Here is a 27,673-nt window from a genome sequence, read left to right as displayed (position 1 = left end):
TGTTTGCTACATCTGAAAAGTGCATGAAGCATAAGATTGTTTGTGGCATGGTATGATAGTGTTCATTAACTAATATGAAGAATGCAATCACGTTTTTATACTAGACCTTTTTCTTAGTGTTGTGAGGTTTTGAATCATACACCATTCATATCATGTCAATGAAAAGTGATCATTGGCTTATACTTTTCACTTATGTAGAATTAATTACCCTATCTTTAGTTTAGTCCATTTAAGGTTTCTGTTGGAATTTTGAATAATTTGTTTGTGCCCTAGAGAAGGCATTTCTTGTGTTAATATTGATATTAGTTTAGCTTGTTTGGTGCTGGTTATTTTGTTTTTTCCTTCCTGTGATTTTGGAGTATATGAAGATATGTGATCTTAAGCACACTATCCATGATTTGTTTTCTTCTCCATTATAAATGATTGGGTAACCACTCTTCCTATTATCTACTATAAGCTAATATTTTTGACAAATGGTTAGTGCAAAAATGTTGGTACATTTAGGTACATGTTTGAGTTGCTAATGACATTATTCTTAAATTTCTCATATTTAAGTAGTATAGTTAAATTTTGTGTCTGCCTTGGTGTGGTTCTGCAAACAATTTGGTTGCTTGGTGCTTGTGATTAGTTATGATTTCTGCATTTTGTCATGTTCTGAAACATGGTTATTTTTTTGTGATCATAATCTGTAATTTTTGACTGAAATTTATTAACAAATACATTTTTTTTTGTGGTTCTGCATACTAGTTATTTATGTTGGTACATTATTGGTGTTATTGTTTGTAAGGATCTGCAGCAATTTTTTCTCTCTAATCAGATATTACATGGCATGAACTCCAATTTCATATATACCTTCTCTATTTGTATAGGATAAAACTTGGACAACTTGCAAGTTAAAGCTGCTGCAAACTTTGTCCAGCTTATTTCATAATTTACATTAGTTATAATTTACATTAGTAAATTACTTAAACTTACTGTGTGGATCTCATAATTTATTTCAATTTCACTTACTCATATATACTATATTATTTCTTCATTGCAGGCATCAAATTTTGAAAGTGGTGTGCCATCTCCGCATGAAATACTAGGATCAAGTGGTAGAAGCAAAGCACCTTAGACTTAGGACTTCTAATGTTGTCTTTTTTTCTTAGATGCTTGAATATTTTGGTACTCTTAATGTTGTCTTTTTTTTTTCAAATGCTTGAATTGGTACTTTGGTGTAGTTATGTTATATTGACAATGAATCAATTTAGTTTATCAATTTCTATTTGATAGTGCTATAATTTTTATATTTTTTAAATTATCATGAAAAAATAATTTTATCAAATTATGAAAGTATAAGAAATATTAAAAATGAATAAATAATTAAATATTAAAATTACGTCACATGATACATTTGATAATGACGTAATTAATATCAGAATTAATTCTAATTAATTGAACTGGTGACATTTAAAAATGTCATAATATAATGATAATAGTGTCAGTTTAAAGCGTCGTTTTCACATTATATTTGTCATCCAGTAAAAATATTACATCAATTTTAACTTACGCTTTTTGCCTCTTTAAACCGCCACTTTATACGTTGTATAAAATGACAGTTGTTGCGGCGATTCATCTATAACCGCTATATTATACCTTGTGACAGCAAGAATTACGACATTTCAGGAAACCCTCACTCAAGTAAATAAAGACAGTTAAAAATAACGTAAATTACAAAAATAAACGTCGGTATTTACATGTTTTTTTGTAGTGTCACATCATATGTCAAATACATATTTAACAGTGGAATCACTCAAATTTAGTGAAAAATTTTAAGTATAAAAATAAAAATAAAAATAAACAAAAACAAAATATTATCAAAATATTAAAGTATGAAATACTGATGTTGAATCTTCTGTGTAATAAGGTTCACTCATTAGTAGACATGTTTTATATCTCAACAGTTTGTATGATTGTGTAATGAGCTATAGGCACCATTAAGTTAACTTATTTAGGTTGCAGATTTACTATTCGTTCATTTGACATAAACCAAGAAGAAAAACAAAGTAGAAAACATGGAATAAGGAACATACATATAAGGTGTATCCCCACCAAACTTCTTTTGATTAACAAATCCAAAGAGAAGCTTGATGTAACCTTCACCACACTCAATCTCATGTTCAAATTTTTTGATTAACAAATCCAAAGAGGACCAATGTTTTGTTCTTGTTGCTAGTGGCTGTTTGATTGTTTCATCCCTTTGTATGATTAAAACCCATAATAATAACACAAAATATCTTTATTAGTCTCTCTGTTAGTAATATCAAGAAAAAGATAACATTTTTATCTCGAGCAAACTCGTTGTATGAAGTATATGAAGGTAAGTAATTTATGACAAAAAATCTTCAAATATATTTCATATTTCACCCAATGCTAACTTATAATAACTACCACATGAACCCACCTTCTATGGAATTTATTTGATTACATGTTTTCTTGGCTGAAGATCTTTCCAAACTTTTCAGCATTCCTGACAAAAAGGTTTGATTAGATAGTTAACCACTGTTTAAGAAACTAGTATAAAATATATAAACAATGATGATTTATCATTTTAGAGAAACAGAACACAAAGACAAAGTACATAGTAGTTATCATATATATGTGGACATGATGGTAAAATATGAGATAATTGTCAAAGTTATCTCTTATATATGTATTTGTAAAATATTACACAAAAAAGTAGAATATTATACACATTCAATTAATATATATATATATATATATATATATATATATATTTAGTTGAATGTGTATAAAGTGGCATTAGGAGAAATACTAAAAAGTTAACTAATATTGTATCACGTATTAAGATTATTAATTTGTGATATACTACTAAAAATATTCTTTAACCATTTTCAGTTCTACATTTATTCTCAATATGCAGTAGTTTTCAATCAAACTTCATAAAGAGTCTCATTGTATAAAAGTTCTTTTAGGTGTTATTTATGTTTTCACATAAAAAAATTTGAAGGACATAAATATCAGGTAAACCTTCGTTAAAATTAAATATTTTAGTAGTGTTAAGAAATGATTAACCTGTATACAATATCTAATATTTAAAAGCTCCTAGTGAGGAAAGAAAACAAAAGAATAGAGTGAACACTAGAAAGTGGAATGAATATATCTTGCAGTAGCCAGGAAACCAAATTATACATCGTTTCCTATCCAGTAATATTGAGGCTGTAAAAAATGAAAATTGATATTAAGAAATCAAAGAGAAAAGGTTTTTTATGCATTATGCCAACACAGCCAAATATCAAACTCACTAAATAACATAAATCTCATTCCTTATTTGAGGAATATTTTTGTGAATTCCGAAGTTTATCCTATAGTAAATAATGCTTGATAAAGAACTGTGAGACAACGAAAAAGGGATACCATATAGATAGAACATTAATTTGGACCTTGGTATTAAGTATACTCATAATTTTTCTAGCATTATTTTAACAAATTCAAGCCTTCAACCACGTTCCAACTAAGAAATATACCAATCATCACAGAAGTAAATACACATATACACAAACTTCAAGCCTTCAACCACTTCCACTATCTTCTCCATAATATGTTCCAACTAATTTATTTTCAGATTTGTGCCTGAACTCCAAAGTTATTTTCTGCACATTTTGTCTTAACAGAGAGGTGAGGTATGTTTGCTAGTGAGGAACTTGGTATTCATGTATTATTTCCTTTCCTAATTTTCTTTAGTCTTATAAGGTACAATAGAACGACATAAGTCTTTAACAAACCCAAACATTCAAAAAGAGCTTGAATTGCTGAATCCAAAACAAAAGAGACCAACAATGATTAACTTAAGAAGTACGTATAAATGAGGACAATACACCCTTTAACAAACAGCTAGAGAAGAAAAGCAGGAAAGGCTTCAAATTAATTTTCATTTCAGAAAGCTCAATTTTCATTTAAAATGCAAAGAATAAAAAAAGTATGTTTTGATAGAGCTAACTAAATTTGTCGGATTGATTAGACGAGAACAAGGGTACTTACATTCATCACCCTACAATGTTGGCAAGGAAGTTAGTAATTCATAATTCTCATGTATTACATTGTTCCATCATTCACCATTAATAACAAAATAAGCAGCTAGAAATATTATGGATTTCCATAAATTACAATATTATGGAAAATCCTATTAATGATTTGAACAAAGACATTTTACTTGCAAGCAAAAATCTGAACTTATGAGAGGCTTCACCAAGAACTTGAGCATCCCATCCTCATTTCACAACATTTATCTCTTCGTGGAGTTTGTTTTGAAAACAATAAATCACAAGTAATAGAAATACACAAACAAGAAAAGAAACTACATTAATAAAGATTCATTAAGCTTTTAGGAGAGCATTATAGAAAGTCAAAAACGTTCCTGCAATAATAAGATCAAATATCTGTGCATTACACGAGCTCATATTCTATAATGACTTAATTAAACACTTGAAACAAAGTTAAATAATATTTCAAAATTAAAATTTCAAAATTAAAAAAAAAACATTTAAGAAAAAAGAAAGTGATCATGATAATGCTTTATTAATAACTTTTAAAATTAATTAATATTAAGAAATACTTAATGTTTTTTAAATTAAATAATAAAAAGTAAAAGTGTATGATGTTTTTTTTTTAGAAAACTAAAACTTGGCAGTTGTGATAAATGGATATAAAAATGGTTATGAGTGGTTCTGTTTTGTTGAATTGCATGGATTTGGTTGGTTATTATTTCAAACCAATTGTAATGGTCAATGATTAGATGTTTGCATTAGATAATAAAAGTAAGAGTGTATGATAGTTTTCTATTAAGAGATTAAAATTTAGTGGTTTTTATAATCGAATATAAATCTAGTTATGAGTGGATTTGATTTGTTGAATTGGCTCCATTTGGTTTATCATTATTCCAAACCAATTGTAATGGCCAACGATAACGATGAGATGTTTGTACGATCGGGCAAGATGAGCAAGGTGTTGAGCCTAATGAACAAGACCTTTTATTCTAATAAAGAAATATTCCTTCGTGAACTTATCTATAATGCTTCAAATGTATGTAATCTTTTAATTTGATTTTATATTTTTCATTTTTTTTCTTATAAGTGTTATTGATCATTATATATATATATATATATATATATATATATATATATATATATATATATATATATATATATATATATATATATATATATATATATATATATATATATACAGGCTTTGGATAAAATTCAAATTGAGAGGCCTATAGACGAGAACATTTTAGATGATGGGATGATTATAAGATTGGTCCCCCACAAGGGTAACAAAACACTTTCTATCATCGACACTGGTATTGGCATGTCCAAAGCAGGTCAGACACTAATATTTCGCGTTCGGTTGCATTTCTGTTACACCCTCATTAATTTTAGCAATGTGTCTATGTTTTTATTTTAGATTTGGAAGATAGTTTGGGAGTTGGGTTTTACTCTGCTTATTTGGTTGCTCACAAGGTTATCGTCACCTCTAAGCATAATGATCATGATCAATATATCTGGGAATCTCTGTCTAATGGCTCTTTCATTGTTACCAAGGACACCAATACCCAACAACCCTCAAGGGGGACCAACATTACCCTCTTCCTCAAGGACAACCAGGTTCACAAATTAACTCATTCACATTTTCTTTTATTCTTTTGTTCACTCATTTTCTTTAACAGTTGGAGTACTTGGAAGAAACCACCATCAAGAATCTCGTTGTCAAAAACTGTCACCACATTTCCTATCCTATTTACTTATGGAACACCAAAGAGCATTGGCAACTCATTAACATTTGGTTGCACAACCAAGAGAGGGACAAAATAATTATAGCTCAACGACTTGTGAATCACTTACCAAATGATCTTATATTCTCCATTCTTTCTAAACTGTGTTTAAAATCCCTCAAGAGATTTGGATGCTTACAAAGATCATGGACCCTCTTGTTTGAAAATTCTCATTTCATGAACTTGTTTCATAATAACTTCATTTGTAATAATCATTCCTCCTATGATGACACATCTCTCCTTTTAAGCCTCACTATAGATCGTACCACCTTATATTCAGTTTCTGATGAGAGGTTTCAAAATATGGAAAAAATAGATTGGCCAAATTCATTTCAAGAGGATTACTCTGCTTTGTGTTCTATTGTGGGTTCTTATAGTATTAATGGAATTATTTGCATATACTCACATGTTGGAGAAACTATGTATTTGTGGAACCCGACAAACAATGAATTCAAGGTCATTCCTCCTAGTCCATTTGAGCCTTTACAATATGGTATCCCTCTTAACCGTAATTGTCAAGGATTTGGCTATGACTCTGTTAGAGATGACTATAAGGTGATTAAGCATGTATCTTTAAATGACGCTTTTACTATTGAAGACTTTTATGATCCCAAATATGCAACTATAGTAGAGATGTATAGCCTAAGAAGGAACTCTTGGAAGAAACTCGAACATGATATTGATTTGCCTGTGTGCTATGATGATATTGATAAATTCTACTTCGAGGGAATGTGTCATTGGTTGGGTTATCCATATGAACTTGCGGAAGCATATTTGGTATCATTTGACTTAAGCAATGAGGTTTTCATTATCACCAAGACACCTTTAGACATACCTGAGGAAATATTTTATAATTCTCAAGCAGATTACATATGGAGACACTTATTGATCTTAAATGGGTCAATTGCTTTTATGTTAAATTTTGAACATACAATTTATCTATATATTTTAGTTGAAGTTGGTAAGAAGGAAACATGGACAAAAATCCATGTTTTTGGACCCACACCTTGCATTGCTTACCCTATTGGAACATGGAATATGGGTAATATACTCTTTAATACTCCGGATGATGATGAACTAGTTTGGTTTAATTTATGTACCCACAAAATTGAGAAGCTTAATTTTAAGGTTAATGTGCATGTTACATGTAGTAACGGATTGCAATTAGTAGTTTATAAGGAAAGTCTTGTAAGAATTAATAGTTAATTATGTTTCTCATTTTCATCAAAGTGGTAAATGAATGGTTATCATAATTTTCAATTGTACATATTCAAAATGTTTCATCAATTTCACATTATAATTAAGCATATGGTAATTTATGAAACCAAATAATATGAAATTTAATATTTAATTTTCTTTTAAAGTGTTAGTCTTTCTCATTTATAATATGACCTTATTTTATTTCAATTTTCAAAGTGATCTTTTACCTTAAAGCATATGTTATCGCCTAAAAAGGAAAGGAACTTGTTTTGATGATTATAGATAAAACTTATTAATGAACTAATTGTTTTATTGCTTATACTTTTTATTATAATTTAAAGCTTTCATACTTATTATTAGACATGTTTAAAATGCGGTATTAATTCATCACAACGTTATAATCTTCTATTAGCATAATATAGTTACTAAATTGTCTAATAATAAATTACTAAAAGATAAATGAGTCACGATCAACCACGATATAAAAATAAACACTCAAACTAAAAAATTTCTACTACAATTTCCGTAATCAATTTAAAAATAGCTTCCAAAGCATAGTCTTCTATAATTGGTAGGGCTGGGCATAATTTACTAAACTATACTAAACTATAGTTAATTGTACTATATTAAACTAAAATATACTAAACTATTCATAATAATAATTGAATTGTACTATAAAATAGTTCAGTTTTAAGAAACTAAACTTATGTTAAGTTAACTATTGAACTATAGTAGATTGAAAGAGCAAAATACCTCAAATAAAAATATTGGTATTAGGATAAGAATTGGACTTATGTGTTTTATGTCTTACGTTCTATTCTTTCTCTTTCATATTGAAATATTTATTTTATTTTGTCTTAATTTTTTTCTTTACTTTTTCTTTGAGAAAAATATAAAATATTTATAATTAATTTATTAAAAAAATTATAAATTAATTCAATATCTTATTTTATTTTTAATGAATTTTATTATGTAATGTTCTTTTTACACTAGTGCATAATGGGGTTTTTACAGCGCCATATATGCCTCGGTTCACTTCCAAACGAGGCATATGAAGACGCGATGGCACTTTTGTAATTTTTTCAAACTTTTATGCCTCGGTTGTACTTAGAACCGAGGCATAAACCCCCTAAAATTTTTATTTTTCCCGCTACATTGATATTTTTAAATTGGTGGCAGACTTTTATGCCTCGGGTCAATTCTAACCGAGGCAGATAGATGTTTATGCCTCGGGTCTATTTTAACCGAGGCATATTTGATTACTTTTCAAATGGAATACGCCTCGGGTCATATCTAACCGAGGCAGATAGATGTTTATGCCTCGGTTTAAAATCAACCGAGGCAATAAGCCTTCTTAGGGTTTAAAATAAATCGTGCCACTGTTCATCTTCTTCGCATGGAGCAGCAGCCATTTTTCTCTCTTCCATTTTCGAACGCCATTGTTCCAGATCGCAAAGGTTCCTTCTTCCACGTAGTAGCAGTTTCGTCTCTCCACCGTCGGTCCGCCGTTGAACAAGCCTCCTCCGTCACGCGAGCCTCCTCCATTGTTGTCATCGCAGAGGTTGCAAAACCGCCTCCATTGTCGTCATTCAATCTCGCTTGTAGGTATGTACTTCTCCTTTTTCAAATTGTAAAACTCTTCTATGGGTTTTGAATGTCGATGTGTGTGTCGAAGTCACAATTTGGCTCACGATGGTTAGTCGTGGGATGTTTCCGTTCAGATATGATAGTGAAGAGAGGGTGTTCTGCGTCGCCGGCGAGATGAATGAAGGTGTCGTGAAGTTGTTCCAGCGTGATGCGGTGGCCGAAGATGGTGGTCACGACACACTGGCGACATTTAGGGTTTGAATGGTGGCTAGGGTTTCTGATTTGGGAGAAGGTTGAAGATGATGATGTGGCACACTGTGATTGGTGTAGGTGTGTGTACAAGGATCATGGCTACGTGTGATGCTGTTATTGGGTCAGAAAATACTTTTTTTTAAATCTGCGATGCACATTAGGCCTCGGTTCCCTCTAGAACCGAGGCAGTAACCCTCGCATATGCCTCGGTTCATAACCGAGGCATAAACATGTTTTTTTTACCTCGCCTGCATATACCTCGGGTGTAAAATCGAAGCCAAAAAGTCAAAATAACCGCGACATAATCTCTTTCCTGCACTAGTGTTATGTTATGATTTTATGGAGGTTATTTTTAAAAATTAAATTTTGTGACAGCTAACATTTTTATAATTTTTTATTTATATTAAAGTTTTTTGTAACTTAAATATTGAAATTAGTATAATAAATATAAATATTGGTACTAACGTAATTGGTGTTAATTGGTGTATTGAAGTATGATGCATATTTCAAATATTATTTTGTACGCACTTTCAAATTATAAACTTTAGATTATTATTGCGTAGTACAATCATATGTAATTAGTGCAATTCGATTCAAAACAGTGTAATTGAGTTCAAAAATAGTGCAATTCAATTCAAAATCAATGCAATCCGATTCAAAAATAGTACTATTCAGTTCAAAAAGAGTGAAATTTATTCAAAATCAGTGCAATTCGGTTCAAAAACAGTGTAGTTAAGTTAAAAATTAGTGCAATTCAGTCCAAAAATAGTGCAGTTCAGTTCTTACGTAGTGTAGTTCATAAAACAGTTCAGTTTATAATAGTTTAGTTCAGTTTATATTATAGTGCAGTGCAGTTCAGTGCAGTGCAGTCCAATTTATTTTTAAGAATAACAGTTCAGTTCAGTTCATCTAAATTGTTTTACAATTCAGTGCAGTTCATGCGAACAGTTTTTTAGTTCAGTGCAGTTTTTGATAATGCAGTGCAGTTTGGTTTATTTTGCCCAACCCTAATAATTGGACTAATTACATTTGAACAAACATGTGCGACAATGACTCTATTTATCCAAATATATAAAAGGAATATATGTAGAACCACAACTGAGTTTGTTTAAAGGCCCACTGTATTGTTTGTTGTGCTGAACCTTCTCCAACATAATCTCTTAATTTCCACTAATTTAGTCAAAGTCAAATATTTTGCCTCTAAAGCATATTAAGTTTGCATTAAGCTTTAAATTTGGATGCTAGGAATGACCAATGATGTACTTTATGTCATTCACACTCAATTAATTGTTTTATTCTAGTCTAGGTTCTAACATTGTGTCCAATGATTAGATACACACAAATATGCAATCAATCAATTCATACAATTAAGAACGGGAATAAACACAAGAGTATTGAAAAAAATATTGAATAGTAGAAATCACAAAGATTGAAGATATATTATGTCAAACTCCCGTGAATATGGAAGTAAGTTACTCCTATACATTTTGAACTCTAGGAAAAATTATAATAATGAATGCCTTTATCCTCCGGAATGTGTCTATGCTTCCAAAGATCATGTTTCATCCCTCCCCAAAAAGGTAGGTTTCCCAAAAGGGAGTTAAGTTTTAACTTTGTAAAGCCTTAGCAAAAGTTCTCCTTTAAACTGGATGTAACACTTCATCTTACCCTCCACTATTCATCCTTACTAGAATTAGTTTAGTAGAAGAAACATGGTGTAGAATCATGAAAACATTATCTTTCTGGAAAGATATTCAAAAATTTATTATTCTCACTTTAAATTGAATTATTAAATAATATATATATATATATATATATATATATATATATATATATATATATATATATATATATATATATTAACAATTTTCTTTGAAATTTCCATCGACCCAACTATCATGTCTTAATTAAACATAAGCTCGGGTTTCCTACCATGATATTTGTACAAAATATTATGAAAAAACTAGTTTAACCATATTTAGTTAGATTTTTTTTCTTAGAATAATATTTTTTTCTTATTCACACAAAATTAAAACTCCAAATTTTATTCAACGAATTTTAGTTTGATTTCACTTGGAACATGCTAGTTTTTTAGATTTCTCCACAAATGAAAAAAAAAAGTTTTATTAAAAGAGAAATCACTTATATTGAGTTGTATTAAAATATTACTTAAGATGGATATTGTTTTAGGTAATGAGAAAATTAGTTAACAAGTATAGTAATTAAGGAATACACAACATAACATATAAAAAATATGGTTCAATTCAAATTTCTTTAAACTTTAAAGTGCTAAACAATTGAGAAGAGTTAGAGACAAGTACAATGCATAAGATATTTATATTTATATCCAATTAGTCAAGGCAACCCAAGCCTGATTTTGCACTATTTCAAAAGATCAAACCCAAAAACTTGAGAAAGATCAAACCTCAGTGGTAGCAAAACCTTGCCTACAAAAACCTCTTTCTCCAAGCTTCAAACACAAAGCTAAAAGCTCCAAGAATGATCTAAGATAAATCTTCAACAGTTGCACATCTGTATGATCACGAAAGAGAGAGTATTCCATTGATTCCAAACAGTCTTCGCGCTCAAAATGGTAAGTGTTACCTCTCTTTCGAGAAAAACAAACTTTGTAGGCAAACTGTTACGAAATTCAACAGGTTTATTTTCAAATCAATCGGTTGATTTTACTTAACTTAAGTGAAATTAGTCAATTACAAAATAAATCAACTGATTGAATATGTATCGGTTAAAACTACTAAAACGAACCTTTTAATTTGTTAAAAAGTCATTCAACAAATTAAAAGACACCATTTAATCTGTTGAAAAACATTTCAACATATTAAAAGACACAACTAAGACCCTATACATCTATACAATGCAAAATGGTCTATAACATGAACACCAATCTTCAAGCTTATTTTCTTCATGAATAAACTAGATAGAGAGCACGCACACAAGCCTTGATCAACACGTGAAACATCAAATCTTCACATCTTCCTCAATTTAAGCATGGTTCCAACATGTTCCAAGGCAATGGCTTCATGTATCTTCATCAAATCTTCAAGCACCAAATCATTAAGGCTATTTGTGCTAACACATGGAAATTCTTCGGATGATTTCATTCGAAGTGGAAATTCTTGGGATAGTTTGATTCCAAGTGAAAATTCTTTGGATGGTTTGATTCCAAGTGAAAATTCTTCATATGGTTTAATTCCAAGGGAAATTCTTGGGATAGTTTGATTCTGAGTGAAAATTTTTGGGATAGTTTGATTCCAAGTAGAAATTCTTAGGATGGTTTGATTTTAAGTGAAAATTCTTGGGATGGTTGAATTCCAAGTGGAAATTCTTTGAATAGTTTGATTCCAAGTGGAAATTCTTGAGACGATTTGATTTCAAGTGATACTCTTTATGGTGGAGTGTGATTGTTGATATAGGCAATGAAGATATGTTTATTTTGATCAGGGTGGAGAATGTTGGGCTGATGAAAGGAACATGTCTTGAAAATTCCTACATCGCCTCAGATAACGTAGGAGGTGGGTGTTAGTGACTATATAATAGACTCTAAGTCTATGATGTTCCTTGTCCCAATTCAAAGATACTTTGAGCTAGTGTTTGACCTTTCTTACACTCTTGTGGTTAGGGTATTGTGAGGTTTAGTCCAAAAATTCTTCTAATTACTCCTCCACACTGTTGAAGCAAGACTTACGTAAATTCTAATAACCTTTCTACACGCTCTTATAACTTGTGTTTGTTTTCAGGAATAGATTTGAAAGAGTGAATTTAAACAGATTTGAGAAGAAAGAAAGATGAAAATTAGATTGTTTGGATTAAGGGAAAGATAGAGAAATTTGAAGATAAATAAGAAGAAAGTTTATAAAAATTAGTGAATGACAAATAATTTAATTGATAAAAATAATAAATTACTATTTTATCTTACATATAAAAATAATTTAACTTACTAGAAATTTCTTGATTTAAATAAATCAATATATAAATAATAATAAATGAGTTCAAATGTTGCACTTTATTACTTCCAAAACGCGGGAAAATTTAACACAATAATAATAGCGTTATAAATTTAAAGGAAACTAAATAGTACTTTTATTACAATTTTCAAAATCTGACAAACAATGAAAACCCTAAGAATTTCCTAACTCAAAATCCCTAGGATAGCCCTCTCTCCATCTCAGGTGTTAGCAGCATCACCTGTATCATAAACTGCTCTCGTGTAAAGAATTACACGATCATCGCCAAGCACAAATAGAAAGGGTGAGCTCAACAGAATATAAGAAACATAATAGGTAAACAATACAATTACACCCAATTATATTCTCATAGTTAGACCCTAATCACATCCTTAATACCCCCAAGGCTTGTAAACTCCAATTTAATCAACAAAGTTAGCCATGGACTCAGGATTCATGATGCTCACACGAACCTTCCCATTTGTGGTCCAGCCTCTACGAACCTCCCCGCTCGTAATCCTACTCTACGGACCTGCCCGCCCGTAGTCCAACACATGTGATCCACCAGCTACGTACCTCTTCGCACGCAGCATCTCTCAACTGTGAGCACGGAACATACAAACTTACCTCGCTCGTATCCTCACAGGAGAATAATTGAGTATGAACCTCCCCGCTCATACCATCACATGCCAATCACCTTCCATGAACCTACCCGCTCATGGCACAGCATCTCCTAATCCACGTTCTCATAAATGCGTACAAACAATACCCACAAACTGCACTAAACTCGCTTGGGCTAGAAGCCTTAGCTTAAGCGATCAGGCTTGTCTCGCTTAGGCTAAGCTTCCTCGCCTGAGCGAGTGTGCTACAGCAGCTCACTTGCGAAGTCTCGCTTAGGCGAGCCTATTTCGCTTGGGCGAGCCTTTCCTTCGCCTAGAGCATCACTCTCGCCTAGGCGACGAGCTAAACATCATACAAAACAATCACGAGTTCTCGCTTAGGCGAGAACCTCTCGCCTGGGCGAGATGCCCCAAACCCGAGTCTCACAACCCTCAATTTCTCGCTTAAGCGAGATACACTCGCCTGAGCGAGCTAACAAGTCGCCCAAAACCATGGGCCTCCGCCTGAGCGAGTGGCTCGAGCAGAATAAGGGTCACCATTCTGCAATTCTCGCCTGAGCGAGCCTGGCTCGCCTGAGCAAAATCAACAGATAAGTTCCCTGTTTACGCACACCCAAACACATAAACAAGACCCAAAATCACATTCAACATTACCCAAACACTTCATCACATAACACCAGCATTAAGAACCTGATTCAGACTCCAACTTGACCATAAAATTCGAATTTTTAACCAAAATCACACATACAGCATTTCAAACCTCATTATTGGCATATATTCGCATAAGGATTTCCCATACACATCAAAACCATAAGAAACTCAATTCCACAGTATATTGGCTACGAAAATCTCATGTCTATCATACAATTTATTCATGCCCAACACAGAATGCAAAGATTGTCACCAAATACATATAGATATGAAAAAGAGCTCCCCTAACTTTTGAATCCTTGCTTCAAAAGGTTGTCTAACCTAGGATTTGGGATACCTAAGAACCCTCCTTTTGCTCTCTCAACTACCACAATTTTGCTCTCAATCCTAATTCACTTTCCCACTCAAAATTCGTGCTCCCTTCTCACTCTAGGTTTCAGACTTCTAAAACCCTTCAATTTGCCTAATTCTCCCCTTTTATATGGCTCCTAATTGTGGTAAAAAAATAAAACGAAAAATGGTCCCTTTTAATGTTTATCATTACCTTTTATAGACCATTATAGGTTGTTTCTCCCAACTCCCTTGGGAGCCCATTGTCTCTAGGGCTTTCCCACCCTTTCACATTCAGACCACAAGTATTTTAGCAAAAATAAAGAGATTAATTTGTTCTCAGCAAGGGTTGAACCCACAACCCCTTTAATTTGTTATGTTTATTTGACGTTAAAACACGTTTTATGATATTATTTTATTTGTTTATACCATTTTACACATTTTCACTTCAATGTTAGTTAAGAAACGTGTTTTAAACATCAACTAAACTTAATAAAATTTGATAGAAAAGGACTAAATATATATATATATTAATTATAAATTTGTTAACAAAATCAACATAAAAGTAAGTGAGGTGAACTTAGGACGGTATGAATTCAAAAGAAGGTTAGGAGAAGCAGTTTTACTGGAAAGTTGAAAAGAAGATTGAATGGTATGAATTAAGTTAGGAGGAGAAGTGGTATGGTGTCCAATCACACACCATGCGCCAGCCATATGGTATGTTATGTTTTATGAAATAAGTTTTATAAATTAAGTTATGACAATACATAGCTTATGGCTATTTAATTACACCATGTCACAACCATTTTGGTGTTCATCCATCAACTTAAATGTTTCCTTAGCTCTATTTCTTAATAATATATTCACAGAATGATATTTCTTTTTTGTTTATTTTATTATATAATTGGGACCCTCAATTCATAATACTGCACACAAAAATGGAATGAATTTTATGATGATCAAAATGTGTCCTAAAATAAATTCAAGTACACTAAGACCTTATTAAAATGTACTAATTAATCCGTAAATCTCACTAACTCAGGCTAATACCTTCACGTTGGAGTAAGTTTTTGAACTCATCACGTTATGAATACATATCGAAACTTAAATACAACATCAATATTGGACAAATTACATATGAATACATTTGTAAACACATACGTTATAAATTTGTTAACAAAATCAACATAAAACTAACCAGAGTGAACATACCACGTTGTGATAGTTTGAAGAAATTCAATTATAAATGTTAGGAGAAGAGACTTCTATTAGAAAGTTAAAATGACAAAAAGAAAAAGAGATTGATGGGTATGAATTAAGCAAAATCAATCAAGTTTTGGCACTATAAATTGAGATGATTAAATTATCATTTCTCATCAATTTCACAATGAATTATCTCAAAGTTACATTAATCATTTCTCTCTTCTTCTATGGTTCAGCAGTGGAATTTCAGTACTGGAAAATGGCCCAAACTTGGCCATCAGGCTTTTGTGCCCATAAGGCCTGTGATGCCACAAAAACAATACCATTCAAGTTTACTATACACGGATTGTGGCCATCCAATTACAGCATACCACAACCATCTTTGTGCTCATCTACTGGTTTAAATATTTCTTTGGTAAGCTTCTATTTTATGATAATATTATTTCGATATTATATTTAGAAGATGACTTTTATTTATTTATTTTATTAGATTAGCGGAATAGTTCATGAACTTGATCAAGATTGGCCGAATTATCTTTGGAACAACAATTACTTTTGGAATTCAGAATGGATGAAACATGGAACGTGTTCAAATATGCTACCATTTGATTATTTCAGACTCACGTTAGATATTTATGCAAGGAATGATCTTCAACAAATACTTGAACATGCAAATATATTACCTGGTAGTACTTACCTTACAAGCCAAATCATCGCAACTATAAAAACATCACCAATTGGTGTTGAACCACAAGTGAGTTGTAGAAGTAAGGATTTGGTTGAAATAAGGCTATGTTTGAACAAAAGCCCCATTCCCCATTACATCAACTGTCCTAAACCACGACTAAATTGTCCTAACAAAGTAAACTTTCTGTAAAATTTAAATTCAACCTTGTAATAATGCATTTTACAAAAATAAAGTTCTTAGTTTTATACATGGTCCTTCTCTAAACTTGTTGAATATGATTTAGTTTAATGTTCTTAATTGAAGCATGATTTTGTCAAAAGTAGAAGGCTAATAAGGGAATACTATTATAAGCCTCTTGTTTATGATTTTTTTTAAGAATAAAATACTTTACAGTCATACCAATGACATTATTTAAGGTATTATTTCAACTTACGTGTTGTCTAATTTAAAAAAAATAATAATGATGTTATGCCTAAACCAAAACAAATTTATTGAAGTAGTGTATTTATTTATTTTTAATAACCGGAACGACATTATTATTTAAACTATCCCAAAATCATAATATTTGTTCACAAAGTAGAATAAATTTTATGACATGTTCATAATATTCTTCAACTTCTTTAAACAAAATCTAAACCATTGGATTGTTTTTTAACATTTGTTGATAATCTTTAGTTTGAATTCTTTAACATTTGTTCTTATTAATTGTAATCTAAATCATTTAGTTCTTTTATTTTCAATGAAAGCTAACTGAGAGTTGAATACTTTGGTATCTAAATTAGAAAGAAATTGTGAAGTTGTAATCTCTGTGTTATAGCAAATTTTTCCCTAGAAGTAGATTATATCATTAACACTTTAATTAAATTACATTGATTTCTAGGTGTGATTCCTTTTTTGTTCCTTTCTTTCTCGTTTATCGTCTAGCACTTGCAATTTTCTTTATTATTCAATCTATTTATGCGCTAGACACTTTGTAGTGAATTCATCTTAACTAATTCCTAACATTTAGAATAATAAGAAAAAAAAAATATTATCAAACCATTATTCAATTATCATAAATGTTTGGGACCTTAAATTCATAATATTGTACATAAAAATGGATTAAATTTTATGACATGTTTTAGTGCTTGCTAAAAGTGGAATGCATATTATGTCATGTTTTATGTACTTCCTCAAAAATGGAATGCATTAAAAGTGTGTAATTGCAAAGCACTTTGGGAAAGTGAATGTATTACTCTGAAAGCATTTTTATTTTATTTATCGATACCATTCTTCGTATTACTTTGATTATTGCAAAGCACATTTCTTGTTAAATATTTTTTTATTTTTACGAATGAGTTTGACTCAATTTATTACGCCTATTTTGTGCATGATTCATAAAATAATACATGCTTAATTTAACCTTCCCTGTTAATCACTACAAGAAAAAATATTTTTAACGGCGTTATTTTTGGCATTTTCGGAGCTTTTAACCCCGCTGAAGGAGTTACCGTATACACAATCATCGCTAAACACAAGCAGATAGGGTGAGCTAACATAATAAACACTTATTCGTATATAATTCAAATACATAAATCAAAAACACATCAAAGGAATTATATCCTGCCATCCCACATTACCATAACCATGATTGATATCAAATTCACACCAAAGGAATTCCATCCTTTGACCCCACATGGTCACAACCATGGTTTGATATCCAATTACATCAAAGGAATCTCATCCTTTCCTCCCACATAGCCACAACCATGTTAACCGTGTTCTACGTCTTCTAGTGAGTACCTCAAGATGCCTTGCTGCCACACCTATCGGCCACAATCGATAGAACACGTGTAGGAAACCATGCTACGGATCACACACTATAACGCCAGGTGGAGTTCCCAATACGAACGTAGTTCGTAATGTCCCAAAACTACCAAACTCGTTAGCTAATTACTGAGGAGGGCAATTTATCTAAACCCATCCGTACTGGCCACAACCAGCACACTCACACCGACAACACTTGCCAACCCGAACCACAACTCAAGAGTTCCTCATGTTCATCCGTTATCCCGAGCCACAACTCAAGGGACGTCATTCCAAGCCGCAACTGAAGGAACGCCACATGCTTAACCCCTATCCCGAGCCACAACTCAAGGGATACGTTCCAAGCCACAACTCAAGGAACACCAGCAAGCCCACCTTCGATATATCCTATAAGCCCAGTAGACCATGCATCACAAATCAAACATAAACCATTATAATACGACAATATCGCTTGACTTAAAATACCCATTAGCACCATTCTTTGCTTAGGATAGAAGCCTTCATTCAAGCACCAAAGCCTATCTCGCTTAAGCTAGAATCTCTCGCCTGAGCGGACACCTTGCATAAAATATCCTCAAACTCTCGCTTGGGCGAGCCTTACACGCTTGGGCGAGACCACCCTTCGCCTAGGAATCCAGTCTCTCGTCTAGGCGACGAGTCAAAACAGTCAACACATCATTCCTCGAATTCTCACTTAGGCGAGGAAATCTCGCCTGAGCGAGACGCTCTTTTGCCCAAAGAAAAGGGCTTCACCAAAGTTCGAACCCATACCATGCTCATCATCAATTCAATGCACAACCACTCAAGTAATTTGTGTTTCGTGATAATTCACAAAATTCTATAATTATGTTATCACTCAACATGATCATGCATATTATTAAAAATTAATAATAATTAAAACAACACATAATTGGCATACATAAGACTCAAACTCAAGTCCTCTCACACAATAAAATACTCTCAACCATTTGAGCTAGTACTTTTCCACATCACATCAATCAATATTCAATGCCATAAAGGCTCTCACTACCCGTATTTATTAATTAATTAATTAATTTTACGGGTCTTACATAGGTTCTAACATTTTGTCCAATAATTAGATACCCACAAATATGCAATTAATCAATGCATGCATTTAAGAACATGAATAGAACACAAGAGTATAGAAAAAAGAAATATTGAATAGTAGAAATCACAAAGATTTAAGATACTATGTCCAACCCCCGTGAATACGAGAGTTAGTTACTCCTATAAATTGTGAACTCTAGGAAAAAGAATTATAATGAATGTCTATAGTCTCTAGAATGCATCTCTACCTCCAAAGATCAACTTTTAATTCAACAACGTGAATGATGATATTTTAACCCACTTTTTTCACCTACTTTTAATTCATCGTTTTCATCACTCTTAAATCATCTATTTTGATTTTTTTTTAGTGATGGATGTGATAATCTAAGAGTGATTGAAGTGGTGGGTTAAAATTGGATAAAAAAAAGTGGGTTAATATATTATTATCCTTAAAAAAGGTTATCAGATGTCAAAGCACACGCATTTTTATTTTATCAATCGATACCATTCTTTATATTACTTTGATTATTGCAAAGCACATTTTTGTGAAATACTTTTTTATTTTTACGAATGAGTTTGATTCAATTTATTACGCCTATTTTGTGCGTGATTCATAAAATAATACATGCTTAATTTAACCTTCCCTGTTAATCACTACAAGAAAAATTATTTTTAACGGGATTATTTTTGGAATTTCCGGGGTTTTTAACCCCGCTAAAGGCATTACCTGCGGTTTGCTTTTCCCTTAGAAAAACCAGCGTCGTTAACATATTACCGACGATTTTGACTAACCCCTAGTAAAGCAACACTTACTGGCGGTTTTGAAACCCCTGGTATTTACCGGCGGTTTTGAAACCCTTGTATTTACCGGCGGTTCTGGAACCCCTGGTATTTACTTGTTTATTTGTTTATTTATATATGGCAGTTTTTAAACCCATATATGTTTATTTGTTTCAATTTAGTACCCGCTCTATTTGTTTGAATTTTGTCCAAATAATTTTTTACAAAATAGAAAAATATTGTGTCTCCCTTAAGACCAAATTTATTATTTATATTTATTATTAAAAATGACTTATAAAATTAAGTATTAAAATTTATATTAAAGTTAATAGTAAAAGTCATGAATAACAAAAGATAAACATGTTATTCAATACTTAATTTTATAAGTCATTTTTAGTAACAAATATCAATATTACATTTATATAAATAATAAATTGTCTTAAAAGAGATACAATATTTCTCTATTTTAAAAAATATATATATTTTAAAAAAAAATTTAAACAAATAGAGTAGGGACTAAATTGAAACAAATAAACATATATGGGTACTAAATTGAAACAAATAGACACATGTGGGGACTAAATTGAAATCAAGACAATGACACTTGGCATGTACCTTACCACGTGGCGATACCTTGCCACGTGTCACTGACAATACCACGTGTCACATCAAGGATTTGACACGTGGCAAAAAAAATTAAAAATAAAAATTAAAAAATTAAAATAAAAATAAAAAAACCAGAGGCTGACACGTGGCAGGGTACTACATTGATGCACATTACGAATTTGGGTACTAAATTGAGAAAAACTTAAAAGTGGGTACCATTTTAAAATTTTGGAACCAAACTGGGTATGATCCGAGTAATTAAATAAAACTACCACAAACTGACACATGGCACTAGCATTGACACATGAAACAATAGTGACTTGACACATGAACAATTTTTTTGAAATTAAAAAAATATTAAAAAAATTTAAAAATATAAAAACCAGGAGTTGACACGTGGCATGTATTGTTCAAAAATGTTAACTATTTAAACACCGTTAGTGAAAATGACCAAATTGAACAAAATTTGACAAAAACAAGAACCTAATTGAACACAAAACGAAAGTGAGGACCAAATTGAATAAAAACAACAAAAATAGAAACTAGATATATATTTAAGCCTTTTATCTTTTATCATCAAAACAAGTTCCTTTCTTTTTTAAGGCGATAACACATGCTTCAAGGTAAAAAAAAGATCACTTTGAAATTGAAATAAAACAATATCATATTATAAATGAGAAAGACTAAACCTTTAAAATAAAATTAAATATCAATTTTCATATTATCAATTGGTTTCATAAATTATCATATACTTAATTATAGTGTGAAATTGATGAAACATTTTGAATATGTACAAGTGAAAATTATGATAACCAATGGATGAGAATAAGAAACATAATTAACTATTAATTCTTACACAACTTTCCTTATAAGCTGCCCCATAACGTACAACATTCACATCAAGCTTCACATTAAGCTTCTCAATTTTGTGGGTACTTAAATTAAACCAGACTAGTTCATCATCATGGGTATTAAAGAGTATATTGCCCATATTCCATGTTCCAATAAGGTAAACAACACAAGGTATGGGTCCAAAAACATGGAGTTTAGTCCATGCTTCCTTTTTACTAACTTCAGCTAAAATATATAGATCAATTATACCTTCATAATTTGACATTAAAGCAATTGACCCATTTAAGATCAATAAGTGTCTCCATTCATAATCTACTTCAAAATTATAAAATATTTCCTTGGGTATGTCTAAAGGTGCCCAGGTCATAATTAAAACCTCATTGCTTAAGTCAAATGATACCAAACATCTATCATAAAGTTCAGAACCCAACAATGACACATTCCTTCAAAGTACAATTTATCCATATCATCATAACACACAGGCACATTAATATCATGTTCGAGTTTCTTCCAAAAGTTACTTTTTAAGCTATACATCTCCAATATGGGTGCATATTTGGAATCATTTAAGTCTTCCATATCAGTATCATCACCAAAAGATAGATATATAATTACCTTATAGTCATCTCTAACACAATCATAACCAAATCCTTGATAGTGACGATCAAAATTGATACCGTATTGTAAAGGCTCAAATGGACTAGGAGGAATAACCTTGAAATCGTTGTTAGTTGGGTTCCACAAACATGAAGTTCATTTATCATGTGAATATATGCAAACAATTCCATTAATAGTAGAAGAACCTAAAATATAAAATATGACATTGTGATCCTTTTAAAGTGGATTGGGCCAACATATTTTTTCCTTATTTTGAAACCACTCATTCGAAACTGAATATAAGGTGGTACTATCTATAGTGACGCTTAAAAGGAGAGATGTGTCACCATAGGAGGAATGATTATTACAAATGAAGCTATTATGAAAGAGGTTCATGAAATGAGAATTTTCAAACAAAAGGGTCCATGATCTTTGTAAGCATCCAAATCTCTTGAGGGATTTCAAATGCAGTTTAGAAAGAATAAAGAATATAAGATCATCTGGTAAGTGATTCATAAGTCTTTGAGCTACAAATTGTTTGTCCCTCTCTTGGTTGTGCAACCAAATGTTAATGAGTTGCCAATGCCCTTTGGTGTTCCATAAGTAAATAGGATGGGAAATGTGCTGGCAATTTTTGACAACGATATTCTTGATGGTGGTTTTTTCCAAGTACTCCAACTGTTAAATAAAATTACTGAACAAAAGAAATAAAAGAAAATGTGAATGAGTTAATTTATAAACCTGGTTTTCCTTGAGGAAAAGGGTGATATTGGTCCCCCTTGAGAGTCGTTGGGCATTGGTGTCCTTGGTAACAATGAAAGAGCCACTACATTGAGATTCCCAGATATATTGATCATGATCATTATGCTTAGAAGTGACGATAACCTTATGAGCAACCAAATAAGCAGAGTAAAACCCAACTCCCAAACTATCTGCCAAATCTAAAATAAAAACATAGACACATTGTTAAAATATAATGAGCGTGTAACAGAAATGCAACCAAATGCGAAACATTAGTGTCCGGCCTGCTTTGGACATGCCAATACCAGTGTCGATGATAGAAAGTGTTTTGTTACCCTTATGGGGGCACCAATCTTATAATCATCCTATCATCTAAAATGTTATGGTCCATAAGCCTCTCAACTTGAATTTTATCCAAAGCCTGTGTGTATATACAATGATCGATAACACTTATAAGAAAAAAATGTATAAATATAAAATCAAATTAAAAGATTACTTACATTTAAAAGCATTATTGATAAGTTCGCAAAGAAATATTTCTTTATTAGAATAAAAGGTCTTGTTCATCAGGCTCAACATTGCTTATCCCACCCGATCGTCCAAACATCTCATCATTGGTCATTACAATTGTTTTGGAATAATGGTAAACCAATTGGAGCCAAATCAACAAAACAAAATCACTCTTACAACCAGTTTTATATTCGTTTATAACAACCACAAAATTTTAATCTCTTAATAGAAAACTATCATACACTCTTACTTTTATTATCTAATACAAACATCTCATCATTCACCATTACAATTGGTTTGAAATAATAACAAACCAAATTCATGCAATTCAACAAACCAGAGCCACGTAGTCATATCCATTTTTATATTCATTTATTACAATTACCAAGTTTTAATCTTTTAAAAGAAAACCATTGTACATTTTTCCTTTTTATTATTTAATTTTAAAATGCATTAAGTATTTCTTACCATTAATTAATTAATTTTTAAAGTCATTAATAAAGCATTATCATGATCACTTTTTTTTCTATAATGTTTTTTTAATTTTGAAATTTTAATTTTGAAATATTATTTAACTTTGTTTCAAGTTTTTAATTAAGTCATTGTAGAGTGAGAGCTTGTGTAATGAATGGATATTTGATCTTAATTATAAACTACCAAAAACATTGTAGCATATTAACACACATGTGTGCAAATTATAATACTTTTAAAATGCTACCATTTAACTTATAAATAAATGTTATTAAAAATATTAGTAACATTTTTAAAATATTACCATTTTATTAACTAAATGTGATTAAAAAAAATTAGTAACATTTTTATAAATATTTCAGTTTATATGTAAAAATATTATTAAAATTCCGTAAAATATACCTAACATTTGATAAAATGTTATTGATAACATTTCTTTATACATTACAAAAATTATAATTTTTAACGTCAGTTACGTATGATATTTAGTGGTGATTAAAACCGTCACTATTTCTTCTTCCGTCGGTTAGTCCATCGACACAGAATTTGGCGCCACAAAATTACTGTAATGTCGGTTTAGTATAACCGCTGAAATAACCGTCACTAAAATTATTAAAATCGATTTTAACCGTTTCTAAAATTGATTTGAAAAATTTTGTATTTAATATTTAACGTCAGTTACAACCGCCGGTAAAATCTCTAAACTTTAATAGTGGCGGTAAAATCATAAATTTTCTAAAATAAAAAATCTGAAAAAAAAAACATAAATACTTAAAAAAAAACTACGTTTCGAAAAGGAACCCCTTTTTTTTCGCTTCTTTCTACTTAAAGTTTGTTTTTTTTTTCAAAATCAAATAAGATAAAATACAATAAGATATTGACGTTGTTGGTATGACTTTAAAATTTTTGAATTTTTACACATTTATTTATTTAACGAGAAAAGATTGTATTTGTTTTTTTTATGAGGTAGTTATCATATTATGTGTCCATAAGCAACAATTTAATACTAAATTAATTTATTAGGAAACACTTTGTCAAAATATTCACTATTTATGTGTACACATCTTCACAATAAATAACTAAATAAATAAATATATAATTAGATATCTATATTGATCTTCAAATTAAATTTTTCATATTTCCATGAAAAGTTGAAATTCATTTTCACAAAAAAGGTTTAATAAGAAAACGTATCAATAACTATTTACGTTAATATTTACGGAAAGATTAGGCACAATAAATTTTACCACCAACACAATTTGAAATACCGCTAAAATGAATGTTGAACTTGCTCTGTGATGGATGAACAAAACTTGACATCTTCAACGTTTAAGAAAAAAACGGAATATTTGCTACAATAAATCAAAAGGATTGTTCGCTATAAACAATTGAGAAGTTAAAAATTATATTATACAGGATAACATAATTCTAAAAACCTGCAAACAATAACATTCATACTAGTATATCTAATTGCAAAATTCCAAAATTTCATGATTGAGTTAAACCTTTCATTTCAACCAAGGTTTAGCCATTCATTTCAGCTCCTACACAACACAATCAATTTGAACTATCACCAAAATTTACCTCATTCAGGAACATCAACCACTTTGTATCACTCTGCACTGACCTCAGCCAACCATAAACCAGGAAAATGTGTCTGCAATAAATTCAACCAGGGAAAACATCACAACATTATTACAAAATATAAAAACTCAACTAAAATACACCCATCTAATCAAACATTATAGTAAGTTTGTTGACTTTATAACTTGTGACTTCCTTAAAACTCAGGTTTTCTCCATTATCATTTCATCACAAATTGACATGGATGTGCTAAGTGTTTCTGACCAGCCCTGGTCTTAGATTAATGACATCAAACATGTAAGTCTTGGATCCTAGAGTGACATCAAAGCAAGGTCATTTTTCTGACAAGACAAATATGTGTTCTGCCAAGGACCCCATTCTGACTTGGACATATAGTCACACATCGTTTGTGCATGCTAACTATCTTGCTACTTGGGCTTGTGATTTGCAATAAGTGCCATCTATTTTTAACAGTTTTTCCTACACATTCAGCTTGTATATAAGGCGTCCTACACCTTGTTGTTTGCGTCTAACATTCATTCTCACCCTTTTCTTGCAGTTTCGTATCTGTATTCAGCATTGTATATATAAGCATCTCCTACCCAAAGTTCTTGTTTTCCACTTCCTTCACCGACATTCATAATACATAGCTAAATACCTTAAATATTATGTTGAGGCAAGCCTAATATAAGCTGATTTTTCTAGTCATTAGCACACTAATTTCACCACACGCAGAAAGCTTTATATTATTATACCAGAAAGTAGGAATCAAAATCTTATTTTTAGTACAAAACAAACAAAGTATATAAAGGTAAGGCACAATACCTTGATGCCACATTCAATTTGAAAAAAGCCACTCATCAGGATATTGGAGACGTAGAAGATTGCTGTAATTAAGTATTTCAAATAAACATGGTTAATTAATTTTATTTCTAAATGGAAACTGTAAGTATATACAATTATTATAAATATATACAAGAATAATGTGAGGAAATTAAAGAAATAAACACCTTCTATTCTTTATATAATTATGGCATAAGGTTCTCTGCCACCATTTGTTCTCAATTACAAGCACTTACCGGCTTGCATTCAATGAAAAACATATGAAACCATGAATTAATACTAAACAACAATGATTTATCACCGAAAAATAGAAATTGAAGTTACAGTTAAAAAAAATTGAAGTTAGGATTAGGGTTTGTAACACTCAAAATAGTTTATAGAGAGAAAAAAAACTGATATAGAAAGCAAAAACACTTACGAAGAAGATTTCTACGAAGAAGAAAATGGCTTTGGAGAAATAAGAACACAAATTCCACGAAGATAAAAAAACGAGAGCACTAGTCAGAGAAAATGAGTGCCATTGTAAGTGAAAGGTAAGGAAAAGAAAGTTGCAAGGAGGAGAAGAAGCGTTCGAGCGGAAGTAAGAAGATGAAGGAGCAGGGGATAAAAAGCAAAGAAATAGACAAATTCAAGGGCTAAAATTTTCATTCGGTTTTAAACCGCCAAAAATATAATATAAATTAAAAAATTTTAAAATCATAAGGTCGGTTGACTAAAACTGCCGGGAAATAATTGTCGGTATAAAATAATTTTCTTAGTGATAATTTGGTAATATATTTTTGTGTAACTAATTATATATATATATATATATATATATATATATATATATATATATATATATATATATATATATATATATATTAGTTAGGGTTCATTATAACTAAACGGATCCAAAAAAAAATACTAAAATATATTAAGAAAATGACAACTAGTTGAAATTAGAATTTTTTGTATTAACTTGTATTTTTCTTTGGAAACTAAAAGATTCAAATTAGTTTCGAATATGAAATTTTTGAATCGGTGTAAACCGAATCAAATCAAACCAAAATCAATTATGTAAAGATTATTATATTATACATATTATTTCACTCATGTATGATATGTGTGTGCTAGAATATAATGTTCCTAACTTTGTTCATGCCTATAAATGTGGAGAAAGAATATGTTGAACATATGAATGAGACCAAAAAAGACTTATATTAATAATATGAATTGTACTGTATGGGTCTGTTGACACTAATAATCGATCGGGCGTGTGAGATTACTTCCAAAAAGAGTTCTTATGAGGTTATCAAACATGCAGCCGAATGAACTATCCCACTGACACCAGTTAGACTCTCTGTAGGATTTCACCCCAGTCTATCATGGGTCACGTCGACTGATCAACATTCGTTGAGATTACTTTGAAAAACTATAAATATAAGACAAAGGTATGGTTGTTGGAGTTTTTTTTTATCTCACATGAATAATAGTATTAACTGCC

The 27,673-nt window shown here is 30.9% G+C and overlaps 1 protein-coding gene and 1 long non-coding RNA gene across 2 annotated transcripts; one reads left to right on the top strand and one right to left on the bottom strand.

The window, feature by feature from the left end:
- The first annotated feature begins 15,833 nt into the window (after positions 1-15,833).
- Positions 15,834-16,582, top strand: LOC114186607 (ribonuclease Phyb-like). The gene is made up of 2 exons (XM_028074561.1): positions 15,834-16,059; positions 16,135-16,582. Exons 1-2 carry the CDS (start codon positions 15,904-15,906, stop codon positions 16,519-16,521), a joined length of 543 nt encoding a protein of 180 aa, XP_027930362.1. The 5' UTR covers positions 15,834-15,903; the 3' UTR covers positions 16,522-16,582.
- Positions 16,583-25,148: 8,566 nt separating this feature from the next.
- LOC114186812 lies at positions 25,149-26,786 on the bottom strand. The gene is made up of 3 exons (XR_003605157.1): positions 26,609-26,786; positions 26,173-26,234; positions 25,149-25,420 (listed from the first exon to the last, which is right to left on the bottom strand). It is a non-coding gene; the product is annotated as an uncharacterized LOC114186812 (long non-coding RNA).
- Between the last annotated feature and the right edge of the window lie 887 nt (positions 26,787-27,673).

Source organism: Vigna unguiculata, chromosome 6 (assembly GCF_004118075.2).
Source record: "Vigna unguiculata cultivar IT97K-499-35 chromosome 6, ASM411807v1, whole genome shotgun sequence".
Classification (NCBI taxonomy): domain Eukaryota; kingdom Viridiplantae; phylum Streptophyta; class Magnoliopsida; order Fabales; family Fabaceae; genus Vigna; species Vigna unguiculata.
The sequence above is the reverse complement of the archived record's forward strand: the minus strand, read 5'-3'. Positions and strand labels throughout refer to the sequence as shown.

What these genes read in the sequence shown, in the direction of transcription:
- LOC114186607 (XM_028074561.1), top strand. Translation starts at nt 15,904, where the DNA reads ATGGCCCAAACTTGGCCATCAGGCTTTTGTGCCCATAAGGCCTGTGAT. An exon ending in CTGGTTTAAATATTTCTTTG is followed by an intron (nt 16,060 to 16,134) that starts GTAAGCTTCTAT and finishes TTATTTTATTAG; the next exon opens with ATTAGCGGAATAGTTCATGA.